At 41.4% G+C, this 26,434-nt stretch overlaps 1 protein-coding gene across 1 annotated transcript in view; it reads left to right on the top strand.

Moving 5' to 3' along the window:
* The window catches only part of LOC138644785 (caspase-8-like), a 203,408-nt gene that overhangs the window by 151,503 nt on the left and 25,471 nt on the right, over nucleotides 1-26,434 (top strand). Inside the window, exons 7-8 of the mRNA XM_069733595.1 lie at nucleotides 7,494-7,623; nucleotides 10,592-11,081. Coding sequence (XP_069589696.1) covers nucleotides 7,494-7,623; nucleotides 10,592-11,081 — 620 coding nt within the window. The remainder of the gene's footprint in view (nucleotides 1-7,493; nucleotides 7,624-10,591; nucleotides 11,082-26,434) is intronic.

Genomic DNA, 26,434 nt, shown 5'->3' with positions numbered 1-26,434 from the left:
GCGCGCAAGGAGTCGGAGTTGTCCTCCAGCTCACTGCCTGAATCTCCACCGCTCAGCACCTTCATGCTGTCTATTCATCTGATCACTGGGCTTCACTAGTAAGTACACCATATCTCGTATCTAGCATTTAGCCTCAGACGGGACCAATAATAACCGTCACCACCATTTATTTAGTGCACACCTCCAGTGTCTTCATTGATTGAGCCATTACCACTCATTTACCCGTCTTGATTCTCCTGCTCATACCGCACACCCAGCTGCTTAATTGACCAAGCGCATTAGCCAGCAAGTACACGGGGTCCAACCATCCTGTCAAATCAGCACTTTATTTTAGAGCCATCTCCCTTTTTCATGGATTCCTGCATGCACCAGTGAGTATATTGCTTCCTTAATCAGTTGATAGTTCAATTACATTTATATAATTATGATTTTTTCACCACTATTTTCATCAGCCTTAGTATCCAAACGGATGAACAATTACATTCATCTCTGAGCATGCTCCATACAGACTCGTCTATTGTGTGAGTATACACGATTCAATCTCAGTTATTGCGCGGTGATCCGTTATTATTTACCTAAACCAGTATTTTTACAGGAGCTGGCACAGAGCCTGTTATTTTCACCAGCTGCATCTGAGATCCATTGCACTTCCTTTCTCGAGTAGGCAAGCGCCAGTGTGTATATCTATCTATTTAGCAATTCTCCTCTAACTTTAATGACACCCCACAATGAGAAACTTCTCTCTTTGGATGGTAGGTCCTCTTTCTATGCACTCCAAGCCCTATCTGCCTCACTATCAGGAAATTGTCACTCTCGTTTCAACTTAGCCCCTCCCAGTCTGAGCTAGTCCCAAACATTTAACACTCACTATCCCTGCTGTCAAACTACACACATTATCAATATTACTGATACTACACAAAGATGATACCAAGGTCTTTTTTTTAAATGTAGAAAAATGCAAAACTTTATTATTAAGATACGGTGTATAGGGGTACGGAAGAATAAATACACATAGTTGATCACACATATGAAATGCAATACAAAAAAATGGCCACGCCGGTACCAGGTCCCGGCGTGGCCATTTCTTTGTCAGGCCCTCCAAAGAAGGAAGTCCGAAACGCGCGTCGGGGCGGACGCGCTGGGCACTGGACCATATTCATAACCCCACAACTGCCGGTAACTATTGTGAACTATTGCTAATGCCATTTACCATGCTAGGTTATGGTGCAAATATCGGATCGCCCTGCTATTGTGTATTTACTGAGCTGCTCACTACTAGTGAGGCTTTACCGTTTGTGATGTGGCACCACTTGGCTGTGGAAAAATGACTGGGTGCAAATTGGCATCATATAGCATTAGGATTTGGCGTTATTAGTGGGTTTTGTTATAAGGTAGAAATACTATTTACATCTGTGTGATTACTGATATCCCTGATTTATGGTACCACTTCTCGGCGTGGCCATTTTTTTGTATTGCATTTCATATGTGTGATCACCTATGTGTATTTATTCTTCCGTACCCCTATACACTGTATCTTAATAATAAAGTTTTGTATTTTTCTACATTTAAAAAAAAGACCTTGGTATCATCTTTGTGTAGTATCAGTCATATAGTTATGATGATGGGTTAAAATAGTCTGCTTATTTTGTGCACATGATTGTGTGGAATATTTTAAAATGTGCGGTTGTTATATAAAATTGTATTATCACATTATCAATATTACCAACACCTTTAACAAACATCACAATTTACTTTATTCATCACATTTCACTTTACATCACGTAAAATTATACTTGTTTCTTCAAGGGGGAGGAATATAGCAGCCTGTTTATCATCTTACCTATGTGCACACGGCATCTTTTCCAGGTGAATTTAGTCTGGAATCCACCTGAAACTTTAACATAGTGCACAGCAATATCAAAACGACATTGTTGTGCACCTAATAAAAATAGATAAACACAGCACTCTGTGAGGATATGAGTTTTGGTGCTCGAGTAGGGTATCCAACCCTCAGTCACAAGTATTCAAGAATCACCCGGCACTCAAAAATTGTGAAAAGTTACAAATACAGTTTATTATTATCCAGACATAGAACCAGTATGTTGAACGTTTTCGGTCCCAGATGGACCTTCTTCAGAACAGTTCAATTTATCTGGAATGGAAGGATAATGCGTATGGCCAGTAGGGGGATCCCTCTGACAATGGACTGGCTATCACCACACTAAATGCAATGTGTACATCTGGGGTGTGTAGTGCACACCGACCTAGCACGCCACCAGTGCTGCTGCTTCACCATGTGCTGACCTCCGGATCTCTGTAGCGCCGCTGTGCACTACACACCCCAGATGTACACATTGCATTTAGTGTGGTGATAGCCAGTACATTGTCAGAGGGATCCTCCTACTGGCCATACGCATTATCCTTCCATTCCAGATAAATTGAACTGTTCTGAAGAAGGTCCATCTGGGACCGAAAACGTTCAACATACTGGTTCTATGTCTGGATAATAATAAACTGTATTTGTAACTTTTCACAATTTTTGAGTGCCGGGTGATTCTTGAATACTTATTGTTGTGCACCTGTTCAGTCTTTTGTCACTTCTTTTAACAACTTCAAGGTTTCAAAACCTTATTGATAACATGTGCACATACCCAAAAAAATGTAAATCCCTCCAGAATGGAAAAGATTTTTTAATAAGTAAATTGTAAAATTGGATATATGGAGAACACAGAGTCCATGCTACTTATTAAAAGGTAAATTTTTATTAATCAAAATTAATTTGAAAAACATACATATCAAGCAGGTACAGAAAAATCTGTGAAAATAACCCAGTTACAGGGCAAGGATTACTGTAAATGCAAAAAACAGCTGAGAAGATTTGAATATTCTAAGTCTAACTTATGGTTTTCAGGGGAAATAAGATGTTGGACGGTGTAATTTTTCCTCTTCCAAATTCATATCATGTGCATCTTGGCTGAGCCACATAACCATGTGTATTAAGAGTGTCAGGAGAAATAAAGAACTATCTGGCACACAAGTATCTAATATGTATAGATAGCCTTACCCTTGCATGTTTTCTTGTGATTCAAAGCTTTTAGTAGAAGCATAAACTTAAGAACTTGGGCTTTGGAGCAAAATCAGTAAGACCACTCCGTCCGTGGAAGGGCACTTATTGGTTGTGATTGAGCTCCTCAGGGGAGGGACATACCTGCCTGCTCATGACATTTACTGTCTTTGGGGAAAACTGAACATTCTGGATCATTTGGCTGAAAAAAAAAAGACGTCTGAACCTTTTTCATATATGGATTGATTAACACAGTCTTATATAGGTAGGGCAAAAACCATCTACTCAGAAATACATATACACACCCTCTATGCAAAATAAAGAGGAAAAAACAGTGAAATGCAAAATTACAGTTTAAAATATAACTTTATTATATTTTTACATAAAAATAGTGAAACGCGCGTTGAGGTGCGCCCTGACTGTGTTATCCCCCTCTCCTTGGTTCAAACATGACTTCAGGTAATTATGACCGTTTGAGACAGCCTTGCTAGCTATATGGCAATTGATGATGGTATTATCCCGTGTATTGGGCAAGGCACATACTGTTACATACCCTGAATGTCAGCCGAACTATCGGTAGTATAGGAGATATTAGGCATATAGTTTCTACCTGTATTCTATATATGCCTTTTCTTGGGGAGTCACATTAGTCTCTGGCTCTGTTATGATCCTGTACTTATCTTTAACTATATCTCACCTGTGAATTATATTTTGTGTATTGGTTTTAACTTTTTGTAATAAAATTCATGGTTTTATTGATTATGTACTCGTATGTGATCCAGTCTTTTCATAGTTTTCTATTGGTGTCAATAAAAATAGAATATTCAAGCAAAAAAAATAAATAAAAGAGAGGGCAGGAGCTTGGAATCACCAAAAAATCCATTACATTAGTATGCATATGAAATACTGCACATAATAAATAAATAAAGCAAAAAATAACTCAAAGAAAAAAATTATTATATATCAATATATATGTGCATAACCAGTGGCGCTAGTTCATATCAATTCATGTATGAGTATGTCATAAAGTGCATAGTGTAACTGTGAACGGCCATAATGAATTTGAACAAGCATGTGATTCAGATTATATCCAAAGCATGTTAAAGTGAGTGTATGCATAAAATGAAGTAAAGGTGAAATACCTATAAAGTGCAGTGTGCAAAGGAATCCAGCTCCCGCGTCCTCTCACCCCGACAGCGCCGTTTCGCACAATGCTTCCTCAATGAGGGCGATTGAGGAAGCATTGTGCGAATGATTCCAAGCTCCTGCCCTCTCTTTTATTTATTTTTTGCTTGAATATTCTCTTTTTCATTTATGGCAGCCGAATTTGATTTGAAAAGGGATGCTTACCTTCAAGCAGAACCAAGGGATCAGTCATATTAAAGTCTAAGATACACCATCTTCACCTTTTTGCATTGTATTGTTAGAAAATATGCTGAACATCTTGTAATTTATTAACTTTTTTGGGGGTCTAAGGGGTAACGTTTCTCCTTATGGAGAGTGACATACCATCTCTGGCTTGTCAAGGCAAGGAGGCTTATTCGCCATGCAATGCTCCTCTGGGAAATATAATATGCTCCATAAGGAGAAACATTACCCCTTAGACCTCAGTCCAGAGCCTCTCACCTAGCCAAATCAGTTCTCATGCTTCGCACTGACGAGGGCCAGTGTTATGACCTGGTGGTTAAGAGGCCACACTGAAATGACCTGGTGGCTAAAACGCAACATGGAACGAGCTCTGAGAAGGTGGTATCTCTACTGACCGCAGTCCCTAATCCTAACAACACAACTAGAAATAGCCGTGGGATGTTCCTGACACTCCCTAGACACCTCGTCACAGCCTCAGATATAACTACCCCTAAGAAGGAAATAGAAAGCTATCTTGCCTCAGAGAAACCCCCAAAAGGAAAGACAGCCCCCCCACAAATATTGACTGTGAAAGGAGAGGGAAATGACGAACACAGAAATGAAATTAGATTTCAGCAAAGGGAGGCCAAAACTAAACTAGATAGACAGAGAGAAAAGAATACTGTGCGGTCAGTATTAAAAACTACAAAATCCACGCAGAGTTTACAAAAATGAACTCCACACCGACTCACGGCGTGGAGGGGCAAATCTGCTTTCCCAGAGCTTCCAGCTAGCCTGAATAAGACATAGTGACAAGCTGGACAAAAAAGACAAAATGCAAAGCAATAGAGTCAAAACAAATGGACAAACCAAACTAGCAAAACTTATCTTTTGCAGACAAGGACTGGCCATATGAGAAATCCAAGGGAAGAATCAAATCCAACCTAGAACATTGACAGCAGGCATGGACTAAAGCCCAGAGCAGGTTTAAACAAACCCAGGCAAGGCGATTAGTGAAGGCAGCTGCTACAACTACCTAACAGAGCAGCAGTTCCACTTGAAACCACCAGAGGGAGCCCAAGGGCAGAACTCGCAAAAATACCATTAGCAACCACAGGAGGGAGCTCCAAAACAGAACTCACAACAGTACCCCCCCCCCTTGAGGAGGGGTCACCGAACCCTCACCAGAGCTCCCAGGCCGATCAGGACGAGCCAATTGGAAAGCATGAACCAAATCGGGAGCATGAACATCGGAGGCAACAACCCAAGAATTATCCCCCTGGCCATAACCCTTCCACTTGACCAGATACTGAAGCTTCCGCCTCAAAAAACGAGAATCCAAAATCTTCTCTACCACATATTCCAATTCCCCCTCAACCAACACCGGAGCAGGAGGATCAACGGAGGGAACCATAGGTACCACATATCTCCGCAACAAGGATCTATGGAACACATTATGAATGGAAAAGGAAGCTGGAAGGGCCAAATGAAAAGACACTGGATTGATAATTTCAGAAATCTTATAAGGCCCAATAAAGCGAGGCTTGAACTTAGGGGAAGAAACCTTCATAGGAACATGACGAGAAGACAACCAGACCAAATCCCCAACACGAAGCCGGGGACCAACACACCGACGACGGTTAGCAAAACGCTGAGCCTTGTCCTGAGACAACGTCAAATTGTCCACCACATGAGTCCAAATTTGCTGCAACCTGTCCACCACGGAACCACACTAGGACAGTCAGAAGGCTCAAGCTGCCCTGAAGAAAAACGACGATGAAAACCAAAGTTACAAAAAAAAGGCGAAACCAGGGTAGCCGAACTAGCCCGATTATTAAGGGCAAACTCGGCCAACGGCAAAAAGGTCACCCAATCATCCTAATCAGCAGACACGAAGCATCTCAAATAGGTCTCCAAGGTCTGATTGGTTCGCTCCATTTGGCCATTTGTCTGAGGATGGAATGCAGAAGAAAAAGACAAATCAATGCCCATTCTAGCACAAAAGGACCGCCAAAACCTAGAAACGATCTGGGAACCTCTGTCAGACACAATATTCTCCGGAATACCGTGCAAACGAACCACATGCTGAAAAAATAATGGAACCAAATCAGAAGAGGAAGGCAACAGCACCAAATGGACCATCTTAGAAAACCGGTCACAAACCACCCAGATGGCAGACATCTTCTGAGAAACAGGAAGATCAGAAATAAAATCCATGGAAATATGCGTCCAGGGCCTCTCAGGAATAGGCAAAGGCAAAAGCAACCCGCTGGCACGGGAACAGCAAGGCTTAGCCCGAGCACAGGTCCCACAGGACTGCACAAACGAACGCACATCCCGCGACAAGGAAGGCCACCAAAAGGACCTAGCCACCAAATCTCTGGTACCGAAAATCCCAGGGTGACCAGCCAACACCGAACAATGAACCTCAGAAATTACCCTACTAGTCCATCTATCACAAAACAAACGGTGTGGAGGGGCAAATCTGCGTTCCCAGAGCTTCCAGCTAGCCTGAATAAGACATAGTGACAAGCTGGACAAAAGAGACAAAATGCAAAGCAATAGAGTCCAAACAAATGGACCAACCAAACTAGCAAAACTTATCTTTTGCAGACAAGGACTGGCCATATGAGAAATCCAAGGGAAGAATCAAATCCAACCTAGAACATTGACAGCAGGCATGGACTAAAGCCCAGAGCAGGTTTAAATAACAAACCCAGGCAAGGCGATTAGTGAAGGCAGCTGCTACAACTACCTAATGGAGCAGCAGTTCCACTTGAAACCACCAGAGGGAGCCCAAGGGCAGAACTCGCAAAAATACCATTAGCAACCACAGGAGGGAGCTCCAGAACGGAACTCCCAACAGGCCAGCAGCCCGAAACACTGTGTCTGCGAATTGAGATACTGATTTGGCTCTTATCCTAAGTCATATTGCACGACTCGTGAAAGGGTTGATTGTGACTTGTAGGATCGCTACTTCCAACAGGTGGCGCTATAGAGTTTAAGTCCTCTTTTTCTCTAACATAACTTTTTTTGAGTATTTAGAAAATTATTCAACTTATAAAAGTAATTCTTATTGCAGCTCGTGGAAACATACAATATGGAGAAAATCCCTCATGGTCGGTGTATCATTTTGAATAACCATGATTTCAGGGAAGCCAGGTCAAATAAAATGAGAGTGAAAGACAGGGAAGGAACAGAAAAGGATGCAGGTAAAGAAATGCTTTAATCTAAGGAATCAAAAAACAAACATACATGTAAGGTTGTGCTTGTTTGTCTATTTAATCCCAATACAGAGAGAATTATGCAGAAACGCTTAAGGTACCGTCACACATAGCGACGCTGCAGCGATACCGACAACGATCCGGATCGCTGCAGCGTCGCTGTTTGGTCGCTGGAGAGCTGTCACACAGACAGCTCTCCAGCGACCAACGATCCCGAGGTCCCCGGTAACCAGGGTAAACATCGGGTAACTAAGCGCAGGGCCGCGCTTAGTAACCCGATGTTTACCCTGGTTACCATCCTAAAAAGTAAAAAAACAAACGCTACATACTTACCTACCGCTGTCTGTCCTCGGCGCTCTGCTTCTCTGGTCTGGCTGTGAGCGCCGGGCAGCCAGAAAACAGAGCGGTGACGTCACCGCTCTGCTTTCCGGCTGACCGACGCTCACAGCCAGAGCAGGAGGAGTGCAGAGCACAGCGCTGGAGGACAGACGGCTGTAGGTAAGTATGTAGTGTTTGTTTTTTTTACTTTTAGGATGGTAACCAGGGTAAACATCGGGTTACTAAGCGCGGCCCTGCGCTTCGTTACCCGATGTTTACCCTGGTTACCAGCAAAGACATCGCTGAATCGGTGTCACACACGCCGATTCAGCGATGTCTACGGGGAGTCCAGCGACGAAATAAAGTTCTGGACTTTCTTCCCCGACCAGCGATCTCCCAGCAGGGGCCTGATCGCTGCTGCCTGTCACACTGGACGATATCGCTAGCGAGGACGCTGCAACGTCACGGATCGCTAGCGATATCGTCTAGTGTGACGGTACCTTTATTGGTCTGTAGTGCGTTTAACCCCTTCCATGGATTAGTAATCCAATTACCGTACTTTGCTTTGTTCCAAAGCAGTTAGATTAATAAACATAGGCTTAATTTAGTGAGCAGCCATGACATTATGGGAGCAGTCATTTTTTTTATAGCCTTACTGGTGTTCTACTATATTCTTTCTGTTGTTTGTTGCTCCCACCTTGAGCTTGTTCTCCATTGTTTACTGTTCCCATCCTATACTTGAAGACACAAAAGAGAATAGTAAAACCAAAAACACTCAGTTTGAAAAAAATCGCAGTAATCCGCAAGTGCTAGTAAAAGATGTAAAAAACAGGGTATTTGGTTGATACGTTTTTTGCAAAAAATGTATACTAAGCTGCTCTACCAATCTTCACGGTATACCCATATCAGAGCAGTCCTAACTAATGTATGCAATCCCTATCTGATGTATTTAAAAACCTGATCATCTGTATATTACCTGTGTGAACAGGGTTCAGAGAGGAAAAATCCATGTGTGCATACAGAGTAGAACAGCTTTTGTGCAGGTAGCCCAAGAGGAGTGGTGGATACCTCCCCAGTCTTGTAGACACAAGAGAACAATTATGGAAACAGGAACACATGGGCTACTTGCACAGTGAACAAGTCTGTATGATCATGTTCACACACCACCAAGAAACCTGAAGACACAAAAGAGAATAGTAAAACCAAAAACACTCAGTTTGAAAAAAAATCGCAGTAATCCGCAAGTGCTAGTAAAAGATGTAAAAAACAGGGTATTTGGTTGATACGTTTCTTGGGGGTGTGTGAACATGTTCCTACAGACTTGTTCACTGTGCAAGTAGCCCATGTGTTCCTGTTCCCATCCTATACTTGTATGTTATTGCCTCCTTTACTCACCTACCTTGTGATTTTATTTCATTTTTCTTATAACTCGGGTCTCTCTGCTCTGTCACTTATTTATTTCGCTCACTACATTTTCCTACTCCTGGTCTCCCCTTTCCATATATGCATATGTTTGTTTCCATACTCCTTTTGCTCTTACCCACTCCTTTTCTTTTACTCCTCTATTTTTTACCCATCTTATTGCTGATTTGTAGTAAATTCTGTTATTTTCTATGAATCACACATTCTTAATTTCTATGGATCAATCAATCTTATTTTCCCTTATAGGTAGCTTATATACTTGATTACTTCATTGAAACATTCACTAACTTTCCTCCTCTTACTGGATTGTTAAGGGCTCTGATTACTAAATGTACTTATAACTTTACTCTATGTGTATGAAACTTTCAATTTATTCCCATGATCTCACTTTCATGGCTGTACTCTCAATAGCATCTATAAACCGAAACACCGTGTCTGCAAATTGAGATTCTGATTTGGCTTATTTAAAGGGTTAATAGTGACTTGTAGGATTGCTGCTTTCGAGTTAAAGTCCTCTTCCTCTCTGAAGAGGCAATTTGCATATTAAATTTCCCAGAGAGGCATGCATGGCGAATAAGCCTCCTTAACTTGGCATGCCAGAGCTGGTATGTCACTCTCCACAAGGAGAAATGTTACCTCTTAAACCAGTGTTTCTCAACTCCAGTCCTCAAGACCCACCAACAGGTCATGTTTTCAGGATTTCCTTAGTATTGTATAGGTTATGGAATTAATGCTTGAGCAGGTGATGAAACTATCACCTGTGCAATACTAAAGATATCCTGAAAATTTACCTGTTGGTAGGTCTTGAGGAATGGAGTTGAGAAACACTGCCCTAGACCTTAGCATCTATATAGTTTTATTTGGTCATGATTTGCCTATACTGTATGCTGTATATCAATTTTTCTGGACACATAAGCACTGTATACCGTATATATTTATTTTTGGTACTGTTGTATTTCCTATACTTAGATATACCTTGCCAAAGGCCTTAATTGGCCCAAACATTGGCTTTTATCTGTTCAGTTTGAATACATTCACATTTCAAGAAAAAGATCCTATCTACATTTATCACTTGTGTGCCGAAGTATTTTTATACATTGAGTACTCAGAGGTTATACAGGCAACCCATTCAATACAAGAATAAATTGAAGAAAAAATATCATTGTGCATCTATTTTTCATCTTTCCTTTTATTTCCTTGCCTTTTTTTTGTATAGAAGCGATAGAGACAGTTTTTAGATCACGCGGCTATGAAGTAATCCAGGAAAAAAATCTTACTGGTGAAAAAATGCTAAAAAGTATAAAGAACTATGCAAAAGAGGATCACACTGGACGAGACAGCGTTGTGTGTTTTGTACTCAGTCATGGAGATAAAGGAATCGTGTTTGGTACAGATGGAAAGAAAGTGTCAGTCAAAGAGCTAACTGACTGCTTTAATGGTCAGAATTGTCCATCACTAGTCGGGAAACCTAAAGTTTTCTTCATTCAAGCATGCCAAGGAGATCAATCGGATACAGGCGTCACTTATGTCAGTGATAGCAAGGAGGTCGTGTTCGTAACTGATGCAAATGGCGGAAGGCTTCCAATAACGGCGGATTTCTTAACGGCCTTTGCCTGCTTTGAAGATTACGAATCTTTGCGGAATCAGACCACTGGCTCTGTGTATATTCAGATGCTGTGCACAGTCCTGCAGGATAACCAATTCTTGTAAGTATAATACAACCCACGTGTTCAATTATTTCTTTCTATATTGTTCAGATATTTTCAATAGAATAAAAAGGCAAAACCCCACAAATTAACATATAGATGGCAAAGTAAATACTTTAAAGCTGTGCACATATAGATAAAGACTATTTCTAAATAAAATGACTTTGCAAATTGCTTTGTTTTAACATTTCTTATCATTCTCTTTATATGGCTCCTATGCAGACTGTGTTTTCATGGACTACACAACAAACCATGTGTAATCTGGTCCTGCAGTCACACTTTTTCTCCTGTTCCCTTGTGCCAACTTCCAGAGGTGGAACAAAGTATGACTGTGTGAGGGAGCGCCAGGGCCCTAGTCATGGCTGAGACAAATGGATCTTGCACACCCTGGTCTCCCACCACATACAATGTCCCTTAGTCAATGCACTTGCCTCTCTGCACCTTCAGGGTCTCCTCTGAGTTGCTGAAGACCCCCTCAGTGTGATTGTCTCTGTATGTGCCCACAGTCCAATTTCAACTGAAAACAAATAACTTTACTTTCTTTTCGCACCATGTCCATATCAGTTTCAACATCAGTGTAGGGTTCCATACAATTCACAATCTTCGCTTCCCCTGTACTCTTCCCTACACTTTTAAGTGGGTGCCGGGATCGTACCATTCCATCCGGTACCACAGCGTCCTCCATGTTAAGCTTTACAACGTCTTTCCCTCGTCCGCTTCGCCCCAGACAAGAGGGCATCTGCCCATGAAGTAAGCTGCCACATGATGAGCGACCTGCGTCCCTGTACTGCTGTGGCTTTGGCCACAGCATCTGTTCCCACTGCTGCTGTCACTGCTGCTCTTCTGGCCCCTGGATGGCTGGGCTTCTTGCTTCTAATGGTGCAGAGGCAACCACACTGTACGGGCTCTAAGGCCCTTCTGACTAAAAACAGGAAAAACCCTTTTTTTTTATCCACGATTGGCTCCCCTAAACTACTATGTTCACTAAAATACCCCCATCTAATGTAATAATTGAGGTACTGCACTTTATTAATAATAAAGAGCTAGATACAGCAATATTACATACAAGGCAATATATGCATCACACGGTCCCGGTGTACCCCTTACAACTGCTTGATCAGACTGCCTACTATTTAGGAGCCATGTAAACAAAAACAGAAACATAGGATATTTTTAATCAAACAATTTGCAAAGTTATTTCATTTTTTATGCTATAATTATTTGTGAAGGTAGCCATTTTTGCTTTCAAGCAAGTAATATGGTAATAACTGTGTTGTTGTCGTTAAAGGGAATCTGCCACCAAGTTTTTTCTATGTAATCGGAGAGCATCATGATGTAGGGAGAGAGCCTGATTCCATTGATGTGTTAGTTACTAGCCTGTATTTAGCTGTTCAACACAATCAGTATTTTATCAGCAAGAGATTATCACAAAAGGATAAACCGCCTCATTCTTGCTAGTCTAAACCCTGTGCCCACCCCATGCCCACCACCCACAGCAATTAATTAATGTTCCTGATAAAGGGAAATTCTCTCCACAAACTTCAGACAAATACGTTTTCTTGAATTTTTCTTAAAGGGGCTGTCGCACAAACAAAAGTGCTATTTAAAGAGGTCCTGTCACAGTCAAAGTAACCAATATTTGCTCTTACTATATTCCCACTGTTCTAAGTATGCAGTTTATTTGTTTGTTTTTTAAATCAGTCCTACGGTTCTAGGGATATGGACATTTTTATTTACTGCTAATTTTATGGTCTTTACAAGGGGTTGTGGGTCACAGGATTTCCTGGGGATGTGTCTTTAGGCTTCTCTGCATTATTACTATGTGAGAAATGCCCTTGTAAAGACAATTAAAAGCATCACCAAATATCTCTGGCACCTTATGATGGATTACAAAAAAAAATAAAATGTGGAATACTCAGGAGAGCAGCAGGAATAAAACAAGAGCAAAAACTGGACACATTCTTTTTGGCTGATATCTATAATGATATTTATAAATATCTATCTTTAAGCCCTAACCACTTTTGTAATTTACCTTGTTATAAAACTCTCTACCACTCTCACTATCCTGCTATTCCCTATAACTGACATTTTTTTTCTTTACATTCTGGGACGTTTTGATTGAGGGGAGTCAAACAGCATGTCACAGGAGGATGACCCAGCAGTCAGTTCCTGCAGCTTCCATCACCATGCCTGAAACAGGGGCATCGCTGCAATCACTAACCGCAGCTACTGTCACAAGCCATCTCTGATTATGTACAGTTTCACTGGGGTGATGGAGAAGTGCTGGAGCTTCAGTAGCCACTGCCACACTTCACTTCCTGCCACCTCGCATCTTCATTGGCCACTACTACAGTCCCTGCCTCTGACACCACTGTTTCTTTCACTGAAATGAGGTGTCCTCAGGGAGCGGTGATAGAAGCAAGGTGAGTGACAGCAGCACCTCCCCATAGCTTCTATCACTGCCTTCAAACAAATAGTCATCAGGGCATAGTGATAAAAACAGTGAGTGAAATCAACACCGCTGCCTGAGGACAACTCATTTGTGGGCATCACAGGGAGTAAAGAAATAAATTATAGATATAAAGAATATCAGGATAATGAGAATGGTAAAGAATTTTATAATGAAGTAAACGACAAAAGTGGCCAAAGAGTAAAGATTGATATTTATAAAGGGTATTATAGGTATCAACTCATTTAACCTGGTGACAGGTCTTCTTTAATCAATAGCTGTTTCACAATTGGATTTGTTTAAAAAATGTTGCTGGGCTGAGATACACTTATAATGGTGCTTCTGATGCTTCCTGCATAACTGTCTGTGGTGGACCATGGAGAGATGCTTTAACTACTAGTCATGGGTGCAGTTTCTATTAATCCCACAGGAGATAGTAAAAGGCAGAGGGCACAAGTTAATACAATCTACTGATGCTGCTGGTGAAGGGGGTGCAGGGCCGGGTTGCTGTGGTTTCTCTGAAACCCCTCTTCTAAATTGAAGTCTGGGTGGAGGATGTGGAGTGGTGGAGTACGTTCCTTAGGCCGGGGTCAAACTTGCGAGTGTGATGCGAGAAACTCGCGCATCAATACCGGATACTGCCGCCGACACTCGGGACTGGAGCGTGCGGCTGCATAGAAATACATGCAGCCGCACACACACCGGTCCCAAGTGTCGGCGGCAGCACTGGGTATTGATGCGAGAGATTCGCACGAGTTTCTCGCACCACACTCGCAAGTGTGACCCCGGCCTTACTCACTTTTGCTTTGGGAACCCTCGTTACCTCCCCATCCATAGGACTGTATCTGGCTACAAACAAAAACAGAAGACATTGGGTCCAGGTTAACAGGTGCGACTTAACTGCGTAATTCGTTTACACATGGCTGCAGCGTACAGATTAAGACAAAGTCTCTTTTTAGTGATGTTCCCTTGATTTAGTGCTTTATCAGTCCTTGTCCCCATCTTGACCTGAGATCCACCATCTTCACCCCACTCCATGACCTAGCTGACATCTTCCTCATCAGGGAGACAGAGGCATGACTCTATACCTCTTCTGGACCTTAGGCCCAAAACTTTCCCGGCATCGAGATGTGGCTGGAAATGTGCCCTCATTCTTCTAGGAAATTCGCACTGACTGAACTCGTTCTTCAGTGCACTAGAACCTGGTAATTGTGTTATGTTTGGCCTTGCACTTTACGCCACCCAGAACTCACCTACTGTATCCTCAGCCATCCCTTGTAGATTGTGAGCCCTCGCGGGCAGGGTCCTCTCTGCCCCTGTGCCAGTTTGTAACTTGTATTGCTTAAGATTAAAGTACCATATATACTCGAGTATAAGCCGACCAGAGTATAAGCCGACCCCCTAATTTTGCCACAAAATACTGGGAAAACTTAATGACTCGGGTATAAGCCTAGGGTGGCAAATGCAGCAGCTACCGGTAAATGTCAAAAGTAAAAATAGATATCAATAAAAGTAAAATTAATTGAGACATCAGTAGGTTGTGTTTTTGAATATTCATATTGAATCAGGAGCCCCATATAATGCTCCATAAAGTTTATGATTGCCCCATAAGATGCTCCATATTAAAATATGCCCCATATAATCCTGCATAAAGGTTAATAATGGCCCCATAAGATGACACATTTGCCCAATATAATGCTGCACAAATGTTGATTATGGCCCCATAAGATGCTCCATATAGCAGAGGTGTCAAACTGCATTCCTCGAGGGCTGCAAACAGGTCATGTTTTCAGGATTTCCTTAGTACTGCACAGGTGATGGAATCATTCTGTGCAGGTGATTAAATTATCACCTGTGCAACACAAGGAAATCCTTTCCTGTTTGCAGCCCTCGAGGAATGCAGTTTGACACCTCTGCCATACAGACACTTGCCCCATATAGTGCTGCACAAACGTTAATTATGACCCCATAAGATGCTCCATAAAGATAGTTGCCCTATATAACGCTGCAGAAACGTGGATTATGGCCCCATAAGATGCTCCATAAAGATATTTGCCCCATACAATGCTGCACAAACATTGAATATGGCCCCATAAGTTGCTCCATAGAGATATTTGCCCCATATGCTGTTGCTGCGATAAAAAAAAGAAAAAAATCACATACTCCCCTCTCATCGCTCAGACCCCCGGCACTTTCAATATTCACCTCTCCTCGTTCCGGGCGCACTCCGTCTTCAGCGTTTTCTGCACTGACGTTCAGGCAGAGGGCGCGCACTAACCACGTCACCGCGCCCTCTGACCTGAGGGTCACTGCAGAAAACGCTGAAGACGGAACGGCGCCCGGAACGAGGAGAGGTGAATATCGCACAGCGCTCCCCATTATACTCACCTGCTCCTGGCCCGGTCCCTGATTCTTCAGCTTTTTCCTGTACTGATTATGGCCCCATAAGATGCTCCATAAAGATATTTGCTCCATATAGTGCTGCACAAACGTTATGGCCCCATAAGAAACTCCATACAGATATTTGCCCCATATAATGCTGCACAAACGTTAATTATGGCCTCATAAGATGCTCCATAAAGATATGTTCCCCATATAGTGCTGCACAAACCTTGATTATAGCCCCATAAGATGCTCCATACAGACATTTGCCCCATATAATGCTGCACAAACGTTAATTATGGCCCCATAAGATGCTCCATAAAGATATTTGCCCCATATAGTGCTGCACAAACGTTATGGCCACATAAAATACCCCATACAGACATTTGTCCAATATAATGCTGCACAAACGTTAATTATGGCCCCATAAGATGCTTTATAAATATATTTGCCCCATATAGTGCTGCACAAACGTTGATTATGGCCCCATAAGATGCTCCATATAGACACTTGCCCCATACAGTGCTGCACAAACTTTGATTATGGCCCCATACAGACACTTGCCCCATATAGTGCTGCACAATCGTTATGGCCCCATAAGATTCTCCATACAGACACTTGCCCCATTTGCTGTTGCTGCGATAAAAAAAAATAAAAAAATCACATACTCACCTCTCCGTCGCTCAGGCCCCCGACACTTTCAATATTCACCTGACTTCGTTCCGGCTCCGCTCCATCTTCAGCGTCTTCTGCACTGACGTTCAGGCAGAGGTCGCGCACTAACCATGTCACCACGCCCTCTGACCTGAGCGTCACTGCAGAAGACGCTGAAGACGGAGCTGCGCCCGGGGAGCAGGTGAATATTGCGCAGCGCTGCGCTCCCCTCCCCGTTATACTCACCTGCTCCTGGCGCTGTGCAGTCTCTGGTTCCCCAGCACTGCAGCTTCTTCCTGTAGTGAGCAGTCACCGTTACCGCTCATTACAGTAATGAATATGCGGCTCCACCCCTATGGGTAATATTCATTACTGTAATGAGCGGTGCCATGTGACCGCTCACTACAGGAAGAAGCTGCCGGCGCCGGGAGAACCAGGGACATGCAGGGACCGCGCCAGGAGCAGGTGAGTATAATTAGATAGCCCCCGCTCCCCCTCCCCTGCCGAACCCTGGGTATGACTCGAGTATAAGCCGAGAGGGGGACTTTCAGCCCCAAAAAATGGGCTGAAAATCTCGGCTTATACTCGAGTATATACGGTACTTGTTTTTATTATGTATACCCCTCCTCACATGTAAAGCGCCATGGAATAAATGGCGCTATAATAATAAATAATAATAATAATAACTTGCACTTAACTGAGTCCTGAACTCTGACTTGAACTGACTGCTACTCCAAAACTGTGGGCTGATCCCACTCTATTAATTGTCTTGGAAAAAACTGCATATATAGCTGGGTACTGAACTTGTGTAGCAGCTGTAATGTTGTGATTTATTAAGATGAACTCAAAGATCCTTTCATATAGCAGTTATGCTTGTACCTTAGATGAAATGTAAAAGCAGACAGGAGTAACATCACACAAATCAGTGTTGCAGAGTGCGTCTTCTTGCAGTCACCGTTGTACTTAGGAGAGCTTCAGCAAGATATCTTGAGTAAACAGTATTTACTTCATACTGGATAAACATGAGATACAATTCAGTGTCACACAGTCCGTGCGCTGAAGACAACACATTCATGAAGAAATGCAAAACCGAAAGTAAGAAAAGCAACCAACCACTGAGAGCTTCCCTCCCCACATTACAGCAAGTATATAACTTTACACACTATCGCCATCTGCTGTCTGGTTAGTATAAAGTCCTCCTTTCACTTATAATAAGTCCCAATCTGTTGCATATGCCAACACCCTTTCTCAACAGTAAGGACTTAATCAAACCCAACTTTTTTATTAGTCTCTGATGTTTATCAGCATTCAACGCCTTCGTGAAAATGTCTGCTGTCATTTCTTCAGTAGGACAGTACTCTAACTTCAAGACTCCTTGTTCCTGATGATCTCTCAAGAAATGATATTTCACATCAATATGCTTGGTTCTTGGATTGACTCTTTCCATCTGAGCAAGAACAAGACATCCTTGATTGTCCTCTTTTAGTTTTGTTGGTGCCAACTGTGGTTGTCCTAATTCTGTCAACAATTGTCTTAAACACAGTACTTCTTGACTCGCATGTGCTGCGGCAACATATTCTGCTTCTGTTGAAGATAGTGTCACAATTGACTGTTTCTTACTTGTCCAACTTATTGGTCCACCTGAGAGGAAAAAAATATGTCCACTGGTAGATCTTCTGTCAGTTGGATCTCCAGCCCAATCTGCATCAACATATCCTGTTAAAATGCAATCATCGCTTGTGGGTAATTTCAGCTTAACATTGCTAGTTCCTTTCAAATAACGTATTACTCTCTTCACGGCATTCCAATCAGCTTTATTTGGTTTTGATACCTTTCTACTCAGGATTCCTACTGCTGCTGCGATGTCTGGTCTTGTAACGGTTGCTAGATACAGTAGTTTTCCTATTGCTGTTCTGTATTCTTCATTATTTGGTATCATATTTTGTTCACTGTTCATCTCTTTGAGATAATTAGTTTCCATTGGAGACTTTACTGTTTTTGCATCTTTTAATCCAAATTTTTCTGTTATGTCTTGAATCATGTGATTTTGATTCAGTAGGAAACTTCCATCTTCTTCTCTTTCTACTTGTATTCCTAGGTATTGTTTTACATTTCCCAAGTCTTTGATTTCGAAATGTTGCTTCAGGATTTTTAGAATGTTTTCGTTATCCCTTTCTTGTTCAAAACAAATCAAAATGTCGTCTACATATATGAGTATGTAAATCCATCTATTAATCAGCCTTTTTGTGTATAAGCATGGATCAGCTTTGCTTCTTTGAAATTTTTCATTTGAAAGTACTTCCGTGATTTTGTCATTCCACGCTTTAGCTGCTTGCTTTAAACCATATATGCTTTTCTGTAGTTTACAAACTTTGTTTGGATTTCTTTCATCTTTGAATCCTGGAGGTTGTTCCATATAAATGTCTTCTGTTAAATCTCCATTCAGAAAAGCTGTCTTTACATCCAGATGTCTCAGTTGCATCTGTTTCATTGCTGCAACTGTAAGTAAAGTTCTTATTGTAGTGTGTTTGACAACTGGAGCAAATGTCTCATCATAGTCTTCTCCAACAGGCAGTTTAGATATTTCTTCCCAAGAAGTAGGCTCATAGATTTTTCTTGTGCTTGTCTTGTATGAGAGACGTTTTGGTGGTTTTCCTTTGTTCTCTCTCATTGAACGTCTTGGTTCTGTGTCTGTTTGTAGTTGTGATTCTTCACTTTCAGTATTTTGTTCTTCATTAACTTCTACTTCTTTCTCATCAGATATTTCTTCAGTTGTGTCATTATTGGTTTTCTCATTTTTAGTTGCAACTGAAATCATAATGTCTTCATTTAAATCTTCAATGAATGTCACACTGTTACTCACTGTAACTCTGTCTGTTTTGGGATCTAGGATTCTGTATCCTTTGCAATTTTCACTATATCCAACAAATATTCCTTCCATGGATCTGTTTTGAAGTTTGGAACGTTTTTCTGTTGGAATGAATATGAAAACTTTACATCCAAAAACTTTTAAATGATTGACACTTGGTTTCATACCTTGCCACAGTTCATATGGAGTTTTCGTCAGTTTTCTGGAAAAAAAGTCTGTTCTGTAGATAAGTAGCTGTCATTGCTGCCTCACCCCAATATTTCTCTGGTAGTTTGGAATCAGTCAGCATACATCTTATCATCTCTGTTAGAGTTCTGTTTTTCCTTTCTGCTACTCCATTTTGTTCAGGTGTGTATGGAACCGTTTTCTGGTGTTCTATTCCATTTTGTCTTAAGTAGTCTTCTATTCTGTGACTTGTAAATTCACCTCCATTATCACTTCTGATGACAATTGGCTTCCTTTGAAATTTGTTACTTGATCTTGTTACATAGTCTACAAGTTTATCAAAAACTTCACTTTTGTTTTTAATTAAGTATGTGACTGTGTATCTTAAGTAATCGTCTATAAAAGTCAACATGTATCTATTGCCTCCTGATGTAGTCAATTTCATGGGTCCACATACGTCAGTATGCACCAAATCAAGTGGTCTTTCGCTTTTCATCTCACTTTCTTTTGGAATAGATATCCTTGTGGCTTTGGATTTTATACAACAATCACATCTTATGGTAATTGAGCAATCTGATATCTTTAAATCTTTTGTCAATTCTTTTCTCTGTAGTTCCCTTATACTGTCAGGGTGTCTATGTCCTAGACGTCTATGCCACATGTGAATACAGTTTTTGTGATCATGTGTACATACCTTCATCTGTTCCTTTGGTGTGTCAAAATGATATAATTGTTCATCTGACTTGACTTTGGTTATCACCTTGTTTCCTGCAATAATTGCACACTCATTGTCTTTGAATTTCACTGTAAGTCATTTTGCTGTTAAACGTTTCACAGATAATAATCCGCCTTCCAATTTTGGAACATACAACACATCTTGTACAAGTATCTTTGAATCTTGCCCGAACTTGTTTGAACAATTTAGCATACCTTGTCCGATACCTTCTGCGGTTATTTTGCTTCCATCTGCGAGATAAATAGCTTCTTTCTTATCTAAATCAAGATCAGTAAAGAAATTCTTGTCACTTGTCATATGACTCGTTGCTCCTGAATCAATAAACCAACCAAGTGATGATTTCTTGTCTGTTACTTTAAATGTGCCATTCCAATTATTCTCACATGAATCGGAAATTGTGTTTTTTACTTTCTCTGTATGCTTATTATGTTGTAATTTTTGTTGTTCTGCTTTCCATATGGTACAGTCTTTCTTTAAATGACCTTTTTTCTTACATCTGAAGCATTCTCTTGTCTCTTTATTATAGGGTTTTTGGAATTCTGTAGCTTTAAGAGCGTTTTCACTGTCCTTTTCAGTAGAAGAATCATTTCTTTGTTCTTTTCTTCTCTGATATTCATCTATTAGTCTTGTTTTCACAAAATCTAATGTAATGTCAGTTTCTGGTCTCGTCTCAAGGGCATTTATCAAGGTTGTATATGAATCTGGTAAACTGCACAACAATATAGCTGCTACATGACTTTCTTTAACATCTTCACCAATAGATCTTAGCTGTGATATCACTTCCATCATTGAGAATATGTGCTTCTGCATATTGTCATTTGCACTCAATCTCATACTGTACAGCTTTCTTAATAAAAATAACTTGTGATTCAAGCTAGGTCTTTCATACAGTTTTCTTAATGCTTCCCACATTCCCTTAGCTGTTTCTTCATTTCTTATATGTATTAATTGAGCATCATCCACTAATAAGCTAATGGTGGCTCTCGCTTGTATATCCTTCTTATCCCATGTCTGATTATCTTGATCTGGTCTTGCTGTAACAATTACTTCCCATAGATCATCCTTAGATAACAACATCTCTACTTTGAATTTCCATAACTGATAATTTTCACTATTCAGTTTAGCTACTGTAAATTTCAGTTCTGTGTTACTCATCATCTTTATATAGTCTTACTTGTTTAGAGTTGTACTGAAGATATTCTCCTGTATGTCCTGTGAATTCTCTGCAATTATATCCAGCTCCTGGGATGCTGAATTCCTCTGTCACTCTGTATCTGGATTTAGTTCCTTCTGTTTACAGAGCTTATCTGTGTGCTCCGTTATCTGGGCTATAAACCAGGATCCTTCTGCCTGAGCGTGTAGTGCAGACCTGTAGTGTCTGGGGTGCCTGGAGTTATCTGGGGTGCCTGGGATGTCTGGGGTTATCTGGGATTATCTGGGGTGCCTGTGCTTATCTGGGATGCCTGGGCCCATAACCTGTTGCAGAGTGCGTCTTCTTGCAGTCACCGTTGTACTTAGGAGAGCTTCAATCAGCAAGATATCTTGAGTAAACAGTATTTACTTCATACTGGATAAACATGAGATACAATTCAGTGTCACACAGTCCGTGCACTGAAGACAACACATTCATGAAGAAAAGCAAAACCGAAAGTAAGAAAAGCAACCAACCACTGAGAGCTTCCCTCCCCACATTACAGCAAGTATATAACTTTACACACTATCGCCATCTACTGTCTGGTTAGTATAAAGTCCTCCTTTCACTTATAATAAGTCCCAATCTGTTGCATATGCCAACAATCAGCAAGTGTAAGAGCCCCTGACAATGACCTCAGGAGCATAGATGAATATTCTAGAGTGATGATCTGTGGAATCTGCATGACCATCAGCTAAAGCAGCTCTATGTGGTGTGGTAGATCGGCTCACTCAGCTGCACACGGAGGTAGGCACAGGTACACTGTCTCTATAAATCTTCTACTGGTTTTTTTATACATGTGACTTAAACCAACGCAAAGTGAAAATAAACACAGCCTTTCGGGCAAAACAGGAAAGCAAAGCAAAGTTGCGTACAGTCTTTGCAGCTGCGGGGATCCGCCTGCTCAGGATATAACAACCAGGTTCAGTACAGTTTAACACAAAACCACTTCTCTGGAGCTGCTGGCTCCAGACCCAACCCATTGAACACTGAATGTCTCTGGAAGCCGACTATTTAAACCCCAGACAACGTTGGGGTGGAGATAAGGTGGACAACCTCCCACCCGCTCTATGGTTGTCCCCAAAAATCCACCCCTTAAAATGGCCTATTAACCCCTTTCAACACATAGTGTGCTGCAAGAAACTTCTGGGTTTCAAATCATTGAAACGAATAGCCTCAGTGAAACGTACCTCTCTTCTAGCACTTTGCCAGTGACTTTCTCACAGTGGTTAGACATACAGTCATGGCCAAAAGTATTGACACCCCTGCAATTCTGTCAGATAACACTCATTTTCTTCCTGAAAATGATTGCAAACACAAATTCTTTGGTATTATTATCTTCATTTAATTTGTCTTAAATGAAAAAATACAAAAGAGAATGAAGCAAAACATTGATAATTTCACACAAAACTCCAAAAATGGGCCAGACAAAAGTATTGGCACCCTCAGCCTAATACTTGGTTGCACAACCTTTAGCCAAAATAACTGCGACCAACCATTTCCGGTAACGATCAATGAATTTCTTACAATGCTCTGCTGGAATTTTAGACCATTCTTCTTTGGCAAACTGCTCCAGGTCCCTGAAATTTGAAGGGTGCCTTCTACGAACTGCCATTTTTAGATCTCTCCACAGGTGTTCTATGGGATTCAGGTCTGGACTCATTGCTGGCCACCTTAGAAGTCTCCAGTGCTTTCTCTCAAACGATTTTCTTTTGCTTTTTGAAGTGTGTTTTGGGTCATTGTCCTGCTGGAAGACCCATGACCTCTGAGGGAGACCCAGCTTTCTCACACTGGGCCCTACATTAAGCTGCAAAATTTGTTGGTAGTCTTCAGACTTCATAATGCCATGCACACGGTCAAGCAAAGCCACCTCAAAACATCAGGGAACCTCCGCCATGTTTGACTGTAGGGACCGTGTTCTTTTCTTTGAATGCCTCTTTTTTTTTTCTCCTGTAAACTCTATGTTGATGCCTTTGCCCAAAAAGCTCTACTTTTGTCTCATCTGACCAGAGAACATTCTTCCAAAACGTTTTAGGCTTTTTCAGGTAAGTTTTGGCAAACTCCAGCCTGGCTTTTTTTGTCTCAGGGTAAGAAGTGGGGTCTTCCTGGGTCTCCTACCATACAGTCCCTTTTCATACAGGCGCCGGCGGATAGTATGGGTTGACACTGTTGTACCCTCGGACTGCAGGGCAGCTTGAACTTGTTTGTATGTTAGTCGAGGTTCTTTATCCAACATCCACACAATCTTGCGTTGAAATCTCTTGTCAATTTTTCTTTTCCGTCCACATCTAGGGAGGTTAGCCACAGTGCCATGGGCTTTAAACTTCTTGATGACACTGCGCACGGTAGACACAGGAACATTCAGGTTTTTGGAGATGGACTTGTAGCCTTGAGATTGCTCATGCTTCCTCACAATTTGGTTTCTCAAGTCCTCAGACAGTTCTTTGGTCTTCTTTCTTTTCTCCATGCTCAATGTGGTACACACAAGGACACAGGACAGCGGTTGAGTCAACTTTAATCCATGTCAACTGGCTGCAAGTGTGATTTAGTTATTGCCAACACCTGTTAGGTGCCACAGGTAAGTTACAGGTGCTGTTAATTACACAAATTAGAGAAGCATCACATGATTTTTCGAACAGTGCCAATACTTTTGTCCACCCCCTTTTTTATGTTTGGTGTGGAATTATATCCAATTTGGCTTTAGGACAATTCTTTTTGTGTTTTTATTCATTTAAAGACAAATTAAATGAAGATAATATCAAATAATTTGTGTTTGCAATCATTTTCAGGAAGAAAATTAGTATTATCTGACAGAATTGCAGGGGTGTTAATACTTTTGGCCATGACTGTAGGCAGTTACACAGGCTGAATCAGAGGCAACATTATAAATTTATCTCAGCACAGCAACTTTTTTTTAAATGCATCCAATTGTGAAAAGGCTTAATATTACAACATCTGTTGATTAGACAGCACTTTTTCACAGAATAACCCCTTTAATACTAATACTAATCTTTATTTTTATATAGTGCTAAGAAATTCGCATTACAGTTTGCACACATTTTCAAGGCAAGAAAACAATTGGTAGGCTTTCAAAACTAAGTATGGCTGTGAGGAGAATAGATTTATAGCAAGATTAATGCAAAAAGATATTTTGTAGACATGGGAGAATCAATTGGCAGGACTCTGGTCCATTGGCTAGGTCAATAATCTCTGACCACTGGACAGAAGGCTTGTGAATCTCTTTAGCTTATGGCATGTCTGGCTTTTTTTTTTATTAACTGGTTTGGCGTGAAGTCAGTTGAGGTGTGACGCACACACGTCGCCACTTCAGTTCGACTAACCAAAAAAAAGATCCAGGAATGCCGAGAAAAGGGAGATTGGCAGGGCTCCCGTCCAAAGGTCACAGATTGCTGACCTGGCTGATGGACTGAAGTCCTGCAAATTGATGCTCCCATTTCTAATATTTTACAAGAAACACTGTGAAAACTATGATGACACATGTTCTACAATTGCTTAACAAACCACATTCAGGACTTTAATTGCGATAGCAGCTGAGCAAGCGATGACAGTGAGATATTTTAACATTAAAACAGCATTTCCTCTTTAACCCCTTACCGGCATCGGACGTACTATACCGTCCGATGCCGGCTCCCCTGCTTTGATGCAGGGCTCCGCGGTGAGCCCGCACCAAAGCCGGGACATGTCAGCTGTTTTGAACAGCTGACATGTGCCCGTAATAGGCGCGGGCAGAATCGCGATCTGCCCGCACCTATTAACTAGTTAAATGCCGCTGTCAAACGCAGACAGCGGCATTTAACTACCGCTTCCGGCCGGGCGGCCGGAAATGACGTCATCGCCGACCCCCGTCACATGATCGGGGGTCGGCGATGCTTGTGAATGGTAACCATAGAGGTCCTTGAGACCTCTATGGTTACTGATTGCCCATCGCTGTGAGCGCCACCCTGTGGTCGGCGCTCACAGCACACGTGCAATTCTGCTACATAGCAGCGATCAGCAGATCGCTGCTATGTAGCAGAGCCGATCGGGTTGTGCCTGCTTCTAGCCTCTCATGGAGGCTATTGAAGCATGGCAAAAGTTAAAAAAAAAAAAAGGTTAAAAAAATGTGAAAAAAATAAAAAAAACATAAAAGTTTAAATCACCCCCCTTTCGCCCCAATCAAAATAAATCAATAAAAAAAATATCAAATCTACGCATATTTGGTATCGCCGCGCTCAGAATCGCCCGATCTATCAAATAAAAAAAAGTATTAACCTGATCGCTAAACAGCGTAGCGGGAAAAAAACTCGAAACGCCAGAATTACGTTTTTTTGGTCGCCGCGACATTGCATTAAAATGCAATAACGGGCGATCAAAAGAACGTATCTGCACCGAAATGCTATCATTAAAAACGTCATCTCGGCACGCAAAAAATAAGCCCTCAACCGACCCCAGATGATGAAAAATGGAGACGCTACGAGTATTGGAAAATGGCGCAATTTTTTTTTTTTTTTTTTAGCAAAGTTTGGATTTTTTTTCACCACTTAGATAAAAAATAACCTAGTCATGTTTGGTGTCTATGAACTCGTAATGACCTGGAGAATCATAATGGCAGGTCATTTTAGGCATTTAGTGAACCTAGCAAAAAAGCCAAACAAAAAACCAATGTGGGATTGCACTTTTTTTGCAATTTCACCGCACTTGGAATTTTTTTCCCGTTTTCTAGTACACGACATGCTAAAACCAATGATGTCGTTCAAAAGTACAACTCGTCCCGCAAAAAATAAGCCCTCACATGGCCAAATTGACGGAAAAATAAAAAAGTTATGGCTCTGGGAAGGAGGGGAGCGAAAAACGAACACGGAAAAACGAAAAATCCCCCGGTCATGAAGGGGTTAAGTGTTGACAT

Source organism: Ranitomeya imitator, chromosome 7, assembly GCF_032444005.1.
Source record: "Ranitomeya imitator isolate aRanImi1 chromosome 7, aRanImi1.pri, whole genome shotgun sequence".
NCBI lineage: Eukaryota > Metazoa > Chordata > Amphibia > Anura > Dendrobatidae > Ranitomeya > Ranitomeya imitator.
The sequence above is the reverse complement of the archived record's forward strand: the minus strand, read 5'-3'. Positions and strand labels throughout refer to the sequence as shown.